General features: G+C 42.6%; 1 protein-coding gene across 2 annotated transcripts in view; it reads right to left on the bottom strand.

Moving 5' to 3' along the window:
- Positions 1 to 20,098, bottom strand: part of TNKS (tankyrase) — a 210,897-nt gene that overhangs the window by 135,153 nt on the left and 55,646 nt on the right. For both annotated transcript variants that reach the window (XM_083174989.1, XM_083174993.1), the window contains exon 3: positions 18,757 to 18,852. In XM_083174989.1, the coding sequence (XP_083031115.1) occupies positions 18,757 to 18,852 (96 nt within the window). The remainder of the gene's footprint in view (positions 1 to 18,756; positions 18,853 to 20,098) is intronic.

Genomic DNA, 20,098 nt, shown 5'->3' with positions numbered 1-20,098 from the left:
AGCAGGGGGCCGAGAGCCGAGCCGCTCATTAGATATTCATATATTCACTGCACCCGATCATTACATATGCACGATTGGGAGCAGTGACTATACCCGGTCCCTTACTGCCACCGTCCCACGGCTCCCTGCCGTGGACGCTCGTCCGCTGAAGGGGTTAAGATTCGCCGCGAGGGGCAACTCGCCCCTCCGACATTGAATACAGGGAGAGCGAGTGGCTGCCAGCCCTCCAGAACACAGTGAGTGTGCAGCGAATCCTAAACAGGATTCGCTGCACACGGTGATATTTAACATTGAATAGTGCCCAATGACATTGCTAACAAATAAATGATTTAATGCTTTAAAATGTATAGTTTTCCTAAGACTATTAAAATAAGTTATTTGGGATTTGTGCAGCATAATTAATTTAATTATAAGTCACCAACTATATAAATTATGATGTGACAAAGAAAAGCATTCTAAGAGGTATATTCATTTTCAACCAGTTTTTTTGGTTTAATTAAGAGACCGTTTAATTGCCTTTATTCCCACAGGTTACAGTTTCAAATAATCACAGCTTAGTTTTGATTTTTTTTTTTTATACATAAAACCAAAATCCTTTGCAAGTACTTCTAATAAAATTATTACATTTATTTTTATATATAAAAAATTGGTTTAAATATTTTTTTTTTTAAATAAACATGTTGTTACTACAGACACAACAGCATAACATTTTTTTTTTTTTTTTTTAAAGAGCCTATTGTAAGGGAACCCCTGGTGTTATTCCACATTCTTGTTGCTTTTGGTCTTTATCGAAGTAAGCTACACCAATGCAGCAAAGCACAGACACACTCCCACATGAGAGATCTAGGGAGGTGTATCAGATGAGAGGTGCTAAGTCTGCCTAGCATCAAGTTTCTCCCCCAAGTTATTCCCATTGTATTTCCCATTATTGAACAACTTTTGACTACTGAATCATCTTCAGCTAGTGTAGAAAGAATTAGTTCATTCAAAGCTTTGAAATAGACAGGGAACTGAAAAAGGCATCTAAACTAGTGTTTTTATTCAAAATGTTTAATGCCAGTGACCTATTTAGTGCTAATACTCAACTGTTTTTTTGTGTTTATGCGTTTCTCTGAAACATACTTTTTTTACATGTTTTAATTATATGTTTGGTCTCAGATTGGTTTTATTGAAAGATTTCAAATAAAATATATCAAAGCCTAATAACTTTAGAATGTTAAGGAAAATTTACTAAGATGGGAGTTCTACTGCAGATGTTGCCCATAACAACAAATCAGATTCTACTTCTCATTTATTTAGCACCTTCCAGAAGATAATAGCTCTCGGTGGTTGCTATGGGCAACATTCCATCTTCAATCAATACGTCGTCTATTTTAGTAAAATTTTCCCCTTAAAGTTAGAAAGCATTAACACATGGTTGATCAAGGTTTCTAATACAGAACAATGTTTCACAGTATTATTATAACAAATGGGATAATATTCTTTCAATAAAACGTTAATGCAAAAACGGTTTAACACACACATATATACATATATATATATATATATATATATATATATGTATATGTATATATATATATATACACACACACACATATATACGGTTTCACACACACACACACATATATATTTGCACAAAGAAGTAGCACTCAGGAGACTTGTTCTTGCAGTAAGAAAATGTTTTTTTATGAATTAGATTCCTATACCCCAATTCTGAGTGAATTGTTATACAAAAAGTAATGTCATAAATATATGCATCAAACTCTGTTTTTTAATACACTAATGGTTTTTCATTTAGGTTGCTATAGTAACCGGGTAAACTATCTCCTCGACTGCGCTGAACACCTGAGCGCGTCATCTGGCTGCGCATTGTGAATACTCTGCGTGAGCACAGAGCGGGCTGTGGAGTGACAGCCGCAGCTGATGAGTATGTTGCCTAAATGAGGGGGAAGGGTTCTACATTTTTTTTACTGCAAGAACAAGTCTCCTGAGTGCTACTTCTTTGTGCAAATATTTGAAGCTGATCCATCAGTTCAAAGGGGGCACCAGAGCAACTACACCCTGAGGGGTATTCAATGCCGCAGCGAGCGGCCGGCGAGGGGGTTAAAAGCGAGGATTGCTGAAAACCAGCGATCCTCGCTGTTTAACCCCCGCGCTGGCCGCTCGCTCTATTCAACGTACTGGGGAAATCCTCGCCGTCACAGGACGGCGAGGATTCCCCAAAACAGCTGCTTCTGGAGCCGCATCCGCCAATTCCCCCAAGCTCAAAAAACGGAGCGAGGAGGAATTGGCTGATGCGGAGGCTGTGTTGAATGCGGTCAGGGTGAGTGGAGCCCTGCTCGCTGTCACCACTCGCAAACAGCATTGAATACCTGCCCCTGAGTGAAGTGAGTGCCAGGAATTGGACTTATATTTTGGACACAGCACCATTGGTGGAGGAATCGCTGTATCCATCCAAGGCACCGCAGGTATTCATATACCATTGTAAGCTGCATTTGCAAATTAATATCAGGACATTTTCCTCTGACCAAGAGTGGTGCGAGTAATTATTCCATCTGTACCCATTGTGGATATTTACAAAGCAAAATGTCACTATTGGCGGAAATGGAATCCGGGGGCAACCCTGCACACCTAGATACAGGTGATTTTTTTGCCTCAGGGGCCTAGTGATAAATCCGGCCCGGATTAAGAGGTGACCACAGAACTCTAGCAGGCATGGAGAACAAAGATCACATGATATAACCAGCTTAGTCAGGCAACCTATCAGGAGTTGAAAGATTAATGCACCCAATTTCAACTCTCTAGCAATAACAGAACAAACATTAATAAAAAAAATATACAATATTGTTGATTGTCAGACGGTTGATAAAAGAAATGAAAATTAGAAGATCATTAATAGCAATATGTTATCTGGAAATGAACCAAGAAAATGTGACAGACTGCACATGCTCTGCCCTGCCTGCAGCTATCATTAATACCCCTTTTACACCAACGAAAAACCCAGGTCGGACCCAGGTCAGTGTTGGTGTAAATGGGACCAACCCAGGTCCATTGACACTGGTCTCCTACCCAGGTCCTGACCAGGGTTGAACACTGGTCGGACCTGGGTCGTGAGCGGTGTAAATGGTCCCAACCCAGGTCGGGACATCTGGGTAGTGCTGAAAGGATACCAGAAGCACGGGACGCCTTTCCGTAAGTCAGTACCATGCGTTCCACAGTGCATTGCAGCAGAAGACAGCAACCCGTGCGGACAGTGCACACAGGCTGCTACCTGGCACTCCACAGGTGGACCTGCCACAACCCTATCTGGCACTAGGATGCAGCGCTGTCAGGCAGTAGTGGGACCAAGAGCTTAAAGGAGGAGGGTGCGTGATGTGCCTCCCACTCCAGTGACTCAATTTTTTAAGGGATATATACTCTACCTACAGAAATCATTTATGTTTGTTTTGGGGGAGCTGGGGGGAGGGGTATGGATTGTATGGTCGACCTAAAGATTGTCGACAGTCATAAGGTCGACATATTGCAAGGTCGACAGGTGTCTAGGTCGACATGGGATAAGATCGACAGGTCATCAGGTCGACACAAGCATTAGGTCGACATGGTCTAGGTCGACAGTCAAAAGGTCAACATGGGGTTTTTCACTGTTTTTTTTTACCCGAATGTCGACATAGTCGACATGGACACAGTTGTAAGTGTCCATGCACTCGGCACACTATTTTATTCTCCCACAATGCCCCAGTGCAGTGATGGCTAACCTTGACACTCCAGCTGTTGTTGAACTACACATCCCAGCATGCCCTGCATCAGTTTTAGCATGGCCAAATAGTAAAACTGTAGCAGGGCATGCTGGGATGTGTAGTTCAATAACAGCTGGAGTGTCAAGGTTAGCCATCACTGCCCTAGTGGATATTAGGGCATGAAATACCGCCTGTCGGTATATGTCGGCTCATTAAACAGTGAAAAATCCTATGCCGACCTAATGCTTGTGTCGACCTAATGACCTGTTGACCTTGTCCCATGTGGACCTTGCAGTATGTCGACCTAGTGGTGTCGACCTAATGACTGTCGACCATCTTTAGGTCGACCAACTGACTGCTGCTGCAGGGGCAGAGGACTGAGGGGAGCACATGGGTGATGCTGCACTTTTATACCGCTATGTGCGCTTCATCACTGAATATAACTTTTTGACAAAATATTTTGCTAAATAAACCAACCAACATTTTTCAATGCTAACTTTTCATGTCTTTTAATTTTTATTTAAATCATTGAGGGAAGGTTGGCTGGCAGTTTATCAGTCCTAAAATTGACATTTTTAATGTTATCCATAGGGAAAAGCAGGGCTGACCCAGGTTCAGTGTAAATGGTGCAGACCCAGGTCCGACCCAGGTTGAAGTGCTGTGTAAATGGGGTATGAAGCAGGGTCCGACCCTGGAAACTTCTGTGTTCAAAGACCTGGGTCCGACCAGGGATTTTGGTGTAAAAGGGGTATTAATAAAGATTTGTCACCATATTTCTGCTTGCAGCAAGGTTATGTTACCTTGCTTCAAGGAAAGATAATTTCATAGTCTGGTGAATATCTGTCCTATATCATAAATGCAGTGAATTTTTAGTCCGCTAGTAAAAGGGTTAATGGATGAAGATTCAAATATCAAAAGTATCATCAATCAACTCGATCCTCAGCATGCGCATTTGTGATAAGGTTATAAAGCTAAAGAACACTTCAACCTAGAATACAGTGTCTTCGTTTATGAGAACAGCAAAACTGAAGTAGTTTTGGGGCCATAAAGTATTAAAGTATACTGTATTCTATTAACTACGCGTGTTTTAGAGAGGAATTATTGAAATTCCAATAGCAAACTAATCTAGACTATTTTCATAGAGAGAATGCGAGCGGTGCAGAGTTGGAAGCATAGGAGCGAAAGAGAACCAAACCATGTTGCAGTGAGAGGGATGCACATGCCTTTACTTTTTTTTTTTTTTTCTCTATGAAGAATTTTTTTTTTTTACAATTGTATAGTTCAAGGGAGGAAAATGTTTAAATTGGGTTAGTATTACCGAATCCAGCAGATCAGGGGTGTGGATCAAAGGGTCAACAGTGTCTAGGTCGAATATATTGACTCCAAAAGCCGGGTACAAGGTGGGCATAAACAAAATGTTGACACAGACAAAACGTCAACATCATTTTTCAAGTTTTTGGAATCAATTAGTGTATCATGAACCCTCATACTTTACTGTTCCAACTGTAGTCCACATAAATAGCAAAGCGTGATAAAGGATTTTTTTTTAAAAGCCTATGTCAACCTTTTTAATGTGTCAACTATTGCCATGTCGACCATATGTTGTCAACCTAGACACCGTTGACATATCTGGAATTTGAAGATCAGCACTGGACAGATGAGGGCTTGGCTGATGCATCAATTAGAATTATAACACAAGCCAGATATTAAAACCTGCTTGAATGAAGAATCACTTTAATAAACTGACTTATATCATCAGTTGAGTATAAAGGCCCCCGTACACTTGTCCGACACAATTTCCCGAGCTCCCCTGGTAGCCCCCTGGGAGGTTCACATACAAATCTGGTACTTGTGCCATTTTTGCATGTGATAAATCACATGTGATATCCCCAGGAAGATGAAGGTGGGAGGCAGGAGATTAAAATAAATAAATATTCAAAAGAATGGGTCCGCTGACTGGCTCAGCCAATCAGTGGCCAACCATTCTTTTGGATGGCTGTTTTAAAATTCTATTGCCACCCGCCGCCAGCTGCAGAGTGGGGAGAGCGTCTCTTCTGCACGGTGCTTCCTCAGTCAGGGATCAGATGTGATACATTGCGGATGCCAGATGTGCTGGTAATGGTTTTGGATAATGATAATTTGTAAACAGGATTTATTGTACCCTACTTGTGTTAAGGCCTGTCCGAAGGACAAGCAAAAGTTTATGCTTATGCAATTCTTATGCTTATGGCTGGAACTTTCTCGGGCTGAGCTGCGCTGCAGGATTGGGCTTTACCAAGAAATTCCATGCATGCCACTGTAAATAAATGGGGTGCCAGTGGTGCCTCCAGTGGTGAAGCACTAGCGCACCACCCTCCCCCCATCACTGATCTTCCACCCCCCCCATTGCCGATCCTCCCATCGCCAATCGGGGAGGATCGGAGAGGCTTGGCAGCGCTCGGTCATTTGTGTGTTCAGGTGTCCAAACACAGGTATGTCCAGAGGAACGGCTGAGCGCCCGAACACCCGAGCCCCCACAAGCTTCTCCAAGTGGCCGCAAACAGCCGAAGCCGACAGCAGCAGAACCGGGGGAGCAGGGGCTGCTGCAGGGGGCAATGGCTGCCCCTTCTGTGGTGAGTATTTCTGGGGCAGGACAAACCTACCCTGATAGGTTTGACCTGCCCAAGGAAAACCCACCACTCAAGAGAGTCTGTTTACTGTTTTGTATTCAGTGCCGTCGACAAGGGGGCAGGTACTTTTACCAAGGCCTGGGCTTGCTGGAAGGGCCCGGGGTCCCGCGCTCCTTCCAGCTTTGCAGAGACTGGTCAATGGGAGTAGAGCGCAGAGACTGGGCAATGGGAGTAGAGAGCAGAGACTTCAGCAGCAGCACAGCCTCTCCTCACAGCTCAGCACATGCTGCTCAATGCTGTGTGCTGAGTGGGGAGAGAGGCAGCAGCCTGTGCACCGGCACACAGCCCACACCACCTGCAATTTTTTTTATTACAGGGCTGTGACCACTCCACAGAAATAGCCTGGACCCTTATGACAGCACCCTTAAGGGGTCGTCCGATTAAGCCCATCTTCGAACTTAGCTTGTCCCTTAAGATAAGGTAGTAAGCAAAGTTTGAAGACGATTAGTTAAAGCGTTCGAGAGTTATCGTGGAACATCCATACATACACAAACAAACGTAATTTAATTGTAGTTCTGTAGATAGCATGAAGGAACTCTGGTTTTTGCACCTCAATTGTAAAAGTTTTTTTTTTATTTTCAAAGCAATATTCAGCACCTTCAGCTAAAACGCACTTACTCTAATATCATCTAATGCTGCGGATAGCATTTTCTTTTTAAGAATAAAGGCTTCACAATAACCTTATGCCCCTTCCAGACCGCACTTAAAAAACGGTATATTGCCGTTTTTTTACCGTTTTAAAACGGTAATCTGTGCGGTCTGAAAGGTGCAGGACCACTTTACCGTTTTACAAAAGCCGATTTTGTAAAACGGTTAAAATGGAGGGTCCTACCCTTTTCAGACCCGGTATTTTGGCATCAAAATCAGGTATGAAACGGTATTTGGGACCCAGCCAATGAGCTCCAGGTTCCTAGGTTTAGGAACCTGGAGTTCCATCATAACACAAAGGACATCTCTTACCACAAGAACTATCCTTTGATAAAAATCTTCATCCATACGGTGTTCATAAACGCCAATTTGCATGCGGGCAGTGGGGGGATGAGTCGCAAGCAAAATGCGGTTCTTGCTGCATCCAGTCCTCTGTAGGAAAGGAATGAAGGAAAACATTTGTGTTTTACTTAAATAAAAATCAATGGAAACAACAGAGATGTTTATAGTGAACTGTCAAACATGCCATCTGTTGCTTCCAGATCTGTATGCAAACATTATGCACCATTATAGGACAATTCAGTGGCACTCGCATTAATAAAAACGCTTTGAACATACTTTGTGGATTCAAATACTTTATGAAGACAGACCAAGAAGTGGATAATTATTTCTATGTATCTATCTAAAGTATAATCTATCAGAATGTCAAGTATAATGTCCAGAATCTAATCAGGCTGAACCACATATCAGCTTGAGAAAAGGGAATTCACCAGTGTTCATGAGAAACTTCCTAGTGTGGGAGGCAGTCATGGTGTCTGGGACCGAGGTTCTGACCTGTTCCAGGACCGATTTCACTTTGGAACCACCAGTGACGACACTTTTGTTCCGGTATTGTCCTTTGGGAAAGTTAACATACTTTTCTAATTTATGTATTCTTAATTTACATTTGAAAACACATGTAAATTCAATATTTCTGGAGACTATTTAGGACGAAAACCATCTTTTTTTTTTCCGATCATTTTTTATTTAAAAAAAAAATGTGATTCACAGAACCTAACTCGCTCCTAAATTGCAATTCTTCATGAGATTAGCTTCACTGCATAAATAGCACCAAGATGAAGCAAATTATTTAATTACATTTGGGATCGCCCAATAATTATGGGCATTTTGTTTCAGGTGAGACAGGATGCAGAGAGATGGTAGGGGTATTCAATCAAAGTCCGTTTTTTTTTCCAGCTTCAATTGTGGAAGTTTCGGATTTTATTTTGGTCATTGTTCGCCGATTCGGGTCCCAATTTTTTTGTTTATGTCGAAAGTCGAAACTGCATTGCTGAAACATTACTGAAAAACAGTCGAAAACAGACAAAATTTCCCCAAACACACATGGAACGGCAAGTAATTTGCCAATCCACATGTTTTTACAACTAGTTGAAAAAAAATAAAAATAAAAACACAGCACTTAACTGAATACCCCCCTATGTCCCCTTTACACTGAAATAGGCTTGGGTTCCTACCTTAATCCTAAATTTCCCTGAATTCATCTGGGGGTCGAGCTTTCAACTTTGTTGCTCCAACTCGATGGAACGCTCTTCCTGGCACAGTGCGAGAAGCTTTCACTGTAGAATCCTTTAAAAATAGACTAAAAACCTACCTATTTACTCAAGCATTTACCGGATATCTACTGTTAAGCTGGTTTTGTATTTTGAGCTGACAATGGTAAAGCACTTTGAGTCCTATTGGGAGAAAAGTGCTATATAAATATTATTATTATTATTATTAATAATAATGGATTACTAAAGACAGCAAAACACAGTTTCTAGCCTTTAGCTCTGCAGCTTATTAAATGATCAACCGGGACTGGATTCATTGGGCCTTTCCTTTGTTTTCTTTATATAAAGAGACACTTAAAATCTAATTTTCAGGATGGATTAGGTGGATATCAAATTTAAGAAAAAGCATGAAGGCTCTTTTTTTTATCATTTGGTAGAGCTACATTGAGACCCTCCCTCTGTCTTTGCGGAGAAAACTCCAAAATAGCCTGTTTAAACAAAAGGTATGAAATGAAGGTATTAGATGGGCACCCACCTTATTGTTTTATAATACAAATGGTACTGTCATATACAAAAACTGAAGAAATGTGACTTGTTTAAAAATCGTTTCTTTAACTTTTTTCTTTAAAAGGTCATTATATAAATACATTTATTGTATCAATTCAATATTGTTCACCGTTTCTTGAATAGATGATCAAAAGTTCTACTTAATGTATTTTTATGTGCTTGCTGATTTGTTGGTCAATTTGTAATAAAAACCATGAAAAAAAAACCTATAGTGGGTCCTCCCGACTTTTTCATACCCCCACTACCCACGTCGGCGTGGAGTTGATCATATAAAGTGTGGCGAGCGCAGTGAGCCCCCGAGCCCGAAGCGTGGCGAGCCCCGTGCGAAACCAGCCCAAAGCGTGGCGAGCCCCGCGAGGGGCTGTGTATTACTTGACCTGTATTCTGCTGCGCTCGTCACGCTTCGGGCTCTTTTCTCACGGCCGCTCTTCACGCTTCGGGCTAGCCACACTTTATAAAATCAACTCCATGCCAAGTGGATAGTGGGGGTATGAAAAGGTCGGGAGGATGCGTAACCGTGTGCGCTCGTCACTCTTCGGGGTGACGTGGATAGCGGGGGTGTGCAAAAATCACATAGCATCGAATAACACCGCATGGGTGCTTTTAAAATGAACTAGGATATCTCATCGCATAGATGCTTAGAAAATGAAAAATCGCATCGCAAATTGCATGCGATCCGCGGGCACGGTTGAACTAAAAATGAACGAAGGAAATCGCATCGCAAATTGCATGCAATGTGATTTTTCTATGCAGAATAGCCCAGTACTGCGCTGTGAAAATACACAAGTACCAAATTTATTTTATATAAACAAGATTGGAAGTGCTGGGTTTCTAGAACCAACGCTTCCTAAAGAGGATATCAGAATCAGGTTAATTTCTGCCCACTTACCGAAATAATACATATGTATTTATGGAAGCGGCACTCATTTTCTGGTGGTCATTACTGTGCTATCCAGTTACAGCCTGTTTTTTTACCACGTGGTAAATGGTACATTTTCAGGTGATAACACATGGAATTAGGGATGTCAATCCCGGGGCATTTTTTCCATCCTGGAAATCTGGATTGAAAAATGCTCAATCCCGGGATCGGCATCCCTAAAAGAAAATTGCCCCCTGTGCCCCCACACTGACTTTTTCTGAGCTACGGAAGGGGGCAGGTGGCCGCAGTGCAGGGGCAGGCGTCTGGTAGACATGTGCGACGTGGGAGGCCCGGCGGCAAGGCGGTTCAGGCACTGGTGGTCAGCGCTGCAGCCTGCGCAGTGTGACCTATGACCGAATCACACTGCGCACGCTGGGTCGGGAACAGCCGGGCAGTGTCTAAGCAAGTGCTCAGACACCGCCCGGCATTAGACTGCGCATGCCCAGTCTAATCCCGAAATCCTGGGATTGGATACTCCAATCCCAGGATTGAAATCCCGGACATTTTGGGGCCAAATCCCGGGATTGGCCACCCTACATGGAATCCATGATAAATTTCCATACCCATGTGTTACTATAGCAAAATGGGTCTTCTAGGGCTGGTTAATCAGGGATTATGCTTTGTGTACCTCATAATCCCCTATAAATGATGGTTTCTTAGGGTTAATTGAATAGACCCCAAGGGATGGATTAGCTGGGGTAAATTAAAGAAATTAATTGGACATCCCCAAGATGTATAATGAAATCAGGTTGTATATTTAACCTTTATTTAGAGTTAGAGATTATATCAAGAGGGGGAAAAAAAACGTAAACATTCCTCATTATTTATGGACATAGAATAAAGGCTGCTCTAGCTCTGCTTCAAAAGGCACAGTTCATTCTTATTTTTGTCAACTTCCAGCAATTTAGCACTTTGTGTATGATTTACGAGAGCTGTCTAACATCATGAGAAAAACAAAGTTTCTTCATTTTCGCCCTTAACTGTCATTCTGTAGACTGGAAGCTTGTCAATTACCAGTTTCATGACAGATCCTTGTCTTCTCGCTTAAAAACACACATGTGGAAGCCTTGTAAAAAGGTAGACAAATATTACAGCTTTTAATAATATTTTAATGTCTGGCTGCTACTCATATTTTTCTATTACTTGAATTTGAATGACTAACAGTCACAGATTATTCATCCTGGTGGAGAAAAGGCAGCTGTGTATTATGTACTTATTACCAGTTATTTATATAGCCCACACATATTCCGCAGCGCTCAGCCCCGTGCCCCAGTGGAGCTTACAATCTACATTCCCTACCACACCACTCACGTTCATTCTAGGTGCTACCCATATTTCAGCCTTCACTGACAAGGTCATGATATATGTAACCAAAATGGTTTATGGCTTCATAGATCAGCAGATGTCACAACTCTGGAGCAATTTCCTTTTTTTTTTTTTTTTATTAATCTCAACTAGACTCCTATCTAAAGGATCTTGGATGTATCCAAAATTAGTAGGACACATAGGGCTTACTTCGTCTCCAAAGGTTATACTTTAAATAAGGGGTGGGGAACCTTTTTTTGTGCCAATGGCCATTTTGTATGGGGGAAAAAATCCATGTGTAAAAATTTCTCTTACAAATTGTCCTGCTGCAGCCTTCCCACATTCCGGCGGCTGCCGCTGTATAGGACCCACAGTCTCCAGCTGCTGTGGATTAAGAGGAATCTCATGAGAACTACCAACCTCCATTGTACTTGACTCCCGGCCAAGCCACCGGGCAGGTGGGAGGGCCTCGCAAAACAGCTACGGGGGCCGCATACGGCCCATGGGCCTGTGGTTCCCCACCCCTGCCTTAAATCATACCCAAGTACGTGTGTTGACACTTTATTTCTCCAATTTTTATTGTATTGTAGAATCAGGAAATGTGGGCTGTATGTATGTGCCATGTGGTTATACTCACCTATTTAATATGGTATTATTTACCACAGGCACTGTCACTCCAGCTGTTGTTGAACTACAGATCCCAGCATGCCCTGCTACAGTTTTGATATTTGCCCATGCTAAAACTGACTCAAGGCATGCTGGGATTTGTAGTTCAACAACAGCTGGAGGGCTGACTGTTCCCCATCCCTAATTCACCAAACAACAATACTTCTGTATGTAATCACAAGATGAAAGTAAAGAAAAAAATATTTTAAGTTAGGTGTGAACTGTATAGAGGCAGTGTAATTCGGCAGAAAAGCTTAAGAAGGCAGAGTGCTCTGTTCTGGAATCTGATTAGTTTGTCTAACACTTGAAGGTTTTTGAAGAGGAGAGTCTTATTGTGTACAGGAGGGCATTGCACAGTATGGGTGCAGCCCGAACAAAGTCCTATAATCATGAATGAAAGCACATGTGGATGAGAGACACAGATCTTGTGCAGAGTGGAGAGATCAGGTTTGTATAAAATTTAGAGATGCATGTTTTTATTGAATACTAGTAGCAACTGGAGAGACTGACAAAGCAGATAGAAACATAGAATTTGACAGCAGATAAGAACCTCTTGGCCCATTTATAAACATGTTACCTCAAATCATATTTGATATTTATTTATTTTCTTAAGGATATCAATATGCCTATCCCAAGCATATTTAAATTGCTCTAATATATTTTGCCTCTACCACCTCTGATGGGAGGCTATTCCACTTATCCACTACACATTCTGTGAAGTAATTTTCCTCAAAATTTTCCTCCCTGTAGTTCCAGTGCATGTCCTTGTGTTCTGTTGCTTCTCTTCCTGTGAAGAAGGTCTCCCTCCTAGACCTTGTTCAAACCCTTGATATATTTGAAAGTTTTTATCATGTTCCCCCTTTCCCTTCTCTGCTCTAAATTATACATATTAAGATATTTTAGTCTTTTAGGGTAAGTTTTGTAATGTAGGACATGCACCATTTGGTTACCTTTCTTTTTACAGTCTCTAATGTATTTAAATCCTTACCAAAGTCTAGATAAGCTATATCTACTGCCACCCTTGATTTATTACTTTAGTCACCCAGGCAAAAATGTCAGTAAGATTTGTTTAACATGATCTCCCCCCTCCAAACTTGTTTAAAGTGTTTCCATCAATTTCTCTTCTACTGATGTAAGGCTTCCTTGCTTCCACTTTTGTGCAGTGGGACTATATATATATATTCGCTATTTTCCAGTCCTCTGGGATTACTCCAGTAGCTAGTGACTGGTTGAATAATTATGTTAATGGTTTTACAAGCTCCCCTTTAAGCGTTTTTAGTGTCCATGGATGTATCCCACCTGGCCTTATTGAGTTTTCCACTTTTGTTAGGACTTTCTCCTTTGTAAATGTACTTGTTTCTCCCTCATTTTTCTTAATACACTTGTAACTTAACTGTGGCCCCTTCCCCTCTCTTTCAGCAGTGAATACTGAGCAGAAATAATTATTAATATGATTTATGGCATTCTCTCTCTCAAGAAGACTTCCACATTGTGTCTTTAGTCTTATTACTTCACTTTTTGTTTTTCTCCTTTCACTTACATACCTAAAAAAAAAAAAAAAAAGTTTTCCCCCTTTACCAAATGACTGGGCAGTTTTCTCCTCAGCCTGTGCTTTTGCACATCGGATTACCTTCTTAGCACCCTTCTGTCTAACAAAATACAGATGGAGCCACACTCATCTGAGCGGCTTCAGGCAAACATATCACCATCCGTCGAATGGGGTGGGCGCACGTCAGAGACGCTCAAACGTCCACGTCTGCCAGATCACCATCCACCAGATGGCACACTGGCGGACACACTAAGAACGGCCCCATCTGCACACTGCTTTGTCTTAATTTTTTTGCATCTGCTTATATTTCCTAAAGGCCAACTTTAAAATACTGTATGAGACGAGTGTAGATAAGTCTCTTAAGTAGCTTGGAGGGGCATGCAAGCGGAGAGATGGAACAGTACTTAAAGGGTCAAACTTATTTATTATATAGAATGGTGTAACCACTCCATGCTCGAACATAGATAGAGAGCGAGATTACAGATTTTAATTAAGGTTGGGATAAGTACAGGAGAAACTGCTTTACTAATTTTTGAGGGTATAGGATCAAGAAAGGAGATGGCAGAAAAGGAGGATAAAGAGAGTGTAGATAATTCTTGTTTATTTGTTGAATCAAATTAAAAGAATAAGTCAGATGGTTTCAGGTAGGGAATGGAGCAGGTCACTGGCTGAGAAAGAGCATACCCTTTTCATGTTGTCCTTGAAATATGAAGCAAGATATTGTGTAATGATAGTAGTTAGCACACTGGCCAACCATTGGCAAGGAGTGTACGTTCGCACTGGCTGCAAATGGATGCTTTACATAAACATTCATTTGCAGCCTGCGGGGTAACACCCACATCATTCGATGGTCACCGACCGTTGAATGATGTGGAACGTGCACGCAGATGAAAGGTTGCTCGGAACAACCTTAGATCTGCGTGCACATTAAGAGGGAAGTGGGCAGGCAGCTGACATCTGGTGAAGGCAGCTGCCCACCCCCGACATCATTGGCTCATTAGCATGAGAACGCCCAGTGAACTTTGTTGATGGTCTGCCCCATGCCCCCCCCCCCCCCCAAACACACCCCCTCCATTCACAAGGATGGATGTGTGCCCCTAGCGAACAGTTTGTTCGCCATGGCCGCACGCACCCAGCGCATGCACAGAAATGCGCAAAGCTAAAACATCGGCCCGTGTTAACAGACCTCAATAAAGTCCACTGAGCGATTTTTGTCCCTCTAAGCTATTTTCGCAGGGGTGGATGGTATTCCATAACAGAACGCTATGAAAAGCTGTCCGCCCCATCACTCATAGGTTATTAAAACCAGCAGATGAACGGAGGCCGGCAATGATGTGGGAAAGAACATCAGCGCCCACTGCCCATCACCGGGCTCTACACACTGGATGGCTTTTGAGCTAAAAGCAGCTCAAAACGGCAAAACTGAGCTGCTCAAAATCGCCCAGTGTGTATGGGCCTTTACAAAGAGGTGCTCCATATCACATACATATATGGTAGCAGACTGACTGGGGGAAGAGGGAAAGCAGTTTTGGGGAAATGAACTAAGATTATCTATAATTTATATAGATACACAGACTGTCTGTAGCTAAATTCCTTTGAAATGATAAGAGTGGCACTAGCCAAAAACGGACTTGAATCAAGACAAACTTCTTATTAGATGACCAGTTCAGACAAGGCCACCATGCCTTACAGAGGACAGAAAATTGGCCAGTTATGTAGTGAAGATTTGCATCTGCATTTGATCTTAAAACCTCTCTCACGGGGTGTTGGATGACCTCCCGAAAGTCAGGATTCCGCCAGTCATTACACTGATGTCGGAATCCCGACTGTTGAAAACCAGACAGTTGGGATCCCGACTAAAGGCCCCCATACATGCTGCAATACTACCAGTATTATCTGGGCGCACATCGCATCGCATACCACTAATTAAGGGATGCGAGGGGACCCGATTTCCGGGCGCACAGACCCCCACTGTGCGATAAAATATTGCATCGCATGCCATTAGAAATGGCATGCAATGCGATATTAAATTGTACAGGCACCCTGATGGGTGATTACTATGTTAAATGCACCCCCATTGTTAACACCACCCCCACTACCAACGGCCACCCAAAGCGTGGCGAGCGCAGTGAGCCCACAAGGGGCAGAGGTACGCGTCCTCCGACCTTTCCATACACCCACTATCCACGTCGGCGTGGAGTTGATTTTAGATAGTGCGGCGAGCGCAGCGAGCACCACGAGGGGCCGCTGATTACATGTGAAGTAATCCGCGTCCGCTCGCCTCGCTGCACTTTCTAAAATCACCTCCACGCCGACGTGGATAGTGGGGTATGAAAAGGTCGGAGGACGCCTACCACTGCGCTCGCCACGCTTCAAGTGGCGTTAACAATGGGGGGTGCATTTAACATAGTAATCACCCATCAAAGCGTCTGTACAATAAAAAATCGGGTCCAATTTGGTCGCATCGCATGCAATGCGACCAAAACTATGTTGTACGATGGAAATCTTGGGCACCCAGATAATACACAAGTACCGCAGCATGCAATGTGATTTGCTGTACATACTTTTTGTACTGGCGACGGATCGCATCGCACGCAAAACCCATGCAATGCGATCCAGCCAATAACGCTATCGCAGCATGTATGGGGGCCTTTACAGAGGCTAGTCTCCCTTGTGGGGGTCCACAATGCCCATAATAGGAGAACAGAATAGGCATGATCCACTGAGATCAAAAGCGGCTTTGAGTTCGATTGCCCTGCTGTCTGGGCCTCATTCAATGCGGCCGGCAAGGGGGTTAAATAGAGAGGATCACCGAAACCAAGGATGGCGAGTATTCCCCCAAACGGCAAGGTTCGCGGCTAATGCAGGGAGCCCGCTGCATTTAGTCGCGAGACTCGCTGCAACTGCGTGGGTGTTGGAAGATGCAGGGTGCTAGAATGAACACTGTGCAAATACATTTTTGTGATTTGAAAATTGAGCAATAATACTTTCTAAAGCTACACCCCATAAATTCATTCAGTGTGCAGTCAAACAGAACTGCAAGTTGTCCATTATCTACACTGGATAATCATTGCACACAGTGGAGGTGAATGGCAATCCTTTGTGCAGCTTTTCAAACTACTCACTTGTAATTGTGTAGGTGTCAACAATGCAGCTTTTCAAACCAGCCCCATCAATCGCATGGGTGCTTCAGAGGTAAAATCAATTGCGTTTCTGACAGTAACTGAAGTCAAGCTACTTAAAAAGAGTTACGTTTATGAAGAGCATACACATGCCACAGATTTAAAAATGAAAAACACTGCAAACGCATGCTTTAACAAGTGAGCAAAGAAAAGCAAGGTGGAAAATATTTAGATTTATGACAATATACACCAGCAAATATGTATTATCAACAGAACTACAGACAGAATAATAAGCTCAACATTTTGCTGGTTTATGCATTCTCTAATAGCAGCACGGACGATATAATGGTTAGCATTACTGCCTCATAGTACTGAGGTCATGGGTTCAAATCCCACCACGGCTTTAACTGTGCAGAGTTTGTATAGTCTCCCCGTGCTTGTGTGGGTTTCCTCCAGGTACTCCGGGTTTCGCTCACAAACCACTATACTGGTAGGTAAGGGTAATTGGCTCCCTATAAATGTGTGTGCGTGTACATTAGGTACTGAGTATGCTCCACTGGGGCAGAGACTGATTTGTACATTCAATATTCTCTGTAAAGCACTGCGGAATTTGTGTGCGCTAAATTTATCATTTATTTAAATAACAGTTTCTTATATAGCGCACACATATTCCGCAGCGCTTTACAGAGAATATTTGAACATTCACATCAGTCCCTGCCCCAGTGGAGCTTACAGTCTATATTCCCTACCACACATACACACATTTATTTTAGGGTTCATTTTGTTGAGAGGCAATTAACCTACCAGTATATTTTTGGACTGTGGGAGGAAACAAGAATACCCGGAGGAAACACACGCAATTCAGGGGAGAATATACAAACTCCGCACAGTTAGGGCCATGGAGGGAACCAAACCCTTGACCTCAGTGCTGTGAGGCAGTAATGCTAACCATTACACCGTCCGTGCTGCTAAATAAATAACTGTTAATAATTAAGATAAGTAAATAATATGGCACTCACCTTGGACCTCTCATACCCTGCATACTCGTGGTCCCCATATGATGATATCATGACTGTAGACCAGTGGCAGATTTTACCTATGGGCTGCAGAGCTGCAGCCCCCCTAGGTAATATCTGCCACTGTTCTCTGCCTAAATGAAGCCAGATGCAGTCTGTGTGACTGCTCTGGCTTCACTGTGACTGGCAGTGACTTCCTATTGGAAGTCCAACCTGCCAGTCAGTCACTCACTCAAGGTAGCCCCATTGGGAGGTGTTCCCTCCCTCTAGGATGCCTCTCTATGCGCAGCTGCGGGGCAGCCCCCAAAACAAGTTCTGCACATGCGCAGTACTGCAGACGATACTGCGAACGCGCTGGACCTGGGACCCTGAACATGCCTCCGAAGGCTGCTGAAAAAGAGGTTGGGGCCAGAACATGGGCAGTATGTAAGAAGCCACTGTCTAGAAAGCATTGCAAAACAATCCTGTGTTATGTTCCACAAATATCGGAAAGGGGAATCAAAAGTAAAGTGCAGGCATACAAAAAAAGGAAGGGGGGGTAAAGGGTCGCATCATTACTAGAAGAGGTGCTGTGTGTATCTTCACACTAACTGTTCTTACTTAGGACTGCAGAATATAAAGCAAATAATTCTGCATTTGTCACAGAGATTTACCACCCACTAAAATGCAGAAAACAGATACCCCTTTACGGCTTCCATAAGCAATATGATTTACCTCTTTTAATCTAAAAGCACACAATCAGTGTCTTGATACAATGGTTGTAATAAGGAACTGAATGACATTTCAAAACAAGGTAGCTCTATAAGGGTTAAAATCTTTCTTCTAGATAAATCGCATTCAAAATCATGACATGAATATCAAGCAGCATTAAGAAAATGTAAACAAATTCTATTTTTTATGACAGAGGACAGAAGAGAAAGAAGAGAACATACTGTCAATAGAAGAAGAAAATAAAGCAAAATAAACCCTTTAAGCTGGTTGAGGAGGGAAGGATTGTAGATCGCTTACCAGTAAGGACAGCTTTTGCTGAAGGGTCAGCCAAGTCCAGGGCTGATTTGCCATCGGTGTTCCGGATGCTGGGATCTGCACCGTGCTGCAGCAATACTGTACAAGGAAAACAGAAACATCGTCTGATCTCGGGAAAACACAGGTTACTCACAGCAAAGACTTTCCTCGGCATACTGTTACAATGCATTTCCATTTCCCTCCCTTTGCCTGATTATAAGGAACCCTGGCAGCAACAGAGGCTCAAATGAGAGGACAAAAAAAAAACAACAACAAGTTGACTAGTCAAGGTATGTGAAGACCATGTGACTATGCATCACAAACAGAAATCTGGTTATCTAGCGATAGAGTTTCTCTTATCCCTCCCACTGTTTCCTATAAGCAAGTGTAACAGAGAAGCAGCAAGCACACTGGCTCATTTTGACACGTAAGCTGCATGTGGCATCTGATGCCGGTTCAAACAACACGACTCATTGCTGGCACTCATGGCTGCTGTCTTAATGCTCAAACACTGCTGCTGAACTAATAGACATCTTGCCTATTACTTGTTAGAAAAACATTTTTAAGTACACAGATATTGGGATATGAAATGACAACATCTCTGAAATCACAGACATGCTTCACACAGATAGACAAAGCAAGGTATTTACTGCATGTTTCTGTCAAAGGGTCCTACCACAAAGGAAGAAATGGAGATTCTTAGTTGTGCCATAAACCACAATGAAACAAACAGAAACAAATGTGATTTCAAATGATTACATGGTATTATGCAACACTGAAGTGATACGGTCAACTGCTTTTTCCGAAATCATTGTAATACAGAATGTTGATATTAATAAGTGCCATAAACATTGAAATGTCAGAAGGCAGTAGATAAAATGAGCAGCACGCAAAATGGTCTGCGGCAAGCATTGCCAAGGTGTTCCCATAAGTTTTAATTATATCTGGTTACTGGTGACTGCATGAGGTTGGGACCAAACACACTGCAAGAGGTGGGAACCATGTACTTTGAGTGTTTGATGCAATCTTTTACAGGCAGAAAAGTACTGATCCTCCTACAAAGAGACTCGACAGCGAATGGGAAAACTTGCATTCAGCACTGTGATAATGGAAACACTCTAGAGCTGTTCTTGCATGAAAAATACTGCATTTACATTTATTGCTGCATTTCACCATAGGATCTATAGAAATGGCACAGTGTTGTGAACAGCGTCATCTGAAATGAGATCACGTTAACTCACGCGATAGCAATGCATGTGGAGACCACTTGATTGAACTGAACGCATTTACTTCTATTCAACAAATGATAAAATACATGCACTTTACCCAACAACTGTTATTCAGC

This window comes from Crinia signifera, chromosome 1 (genome assembly GCF_055691185.1).
Source record: "Crinia signifera chromosome 1, ASM5569118v1, whole genome shotgun sequence".
Taxonomy (NCBI): domain Eukaryota; kingdom Metazoa; phylum Chordata; class Amphibia; order Anura; family Myobatrachidae; genus Crinia; species Crinia signifera.
This window is presented reverse-complemented; position numbering and strand designations above follow the sequence as displayed.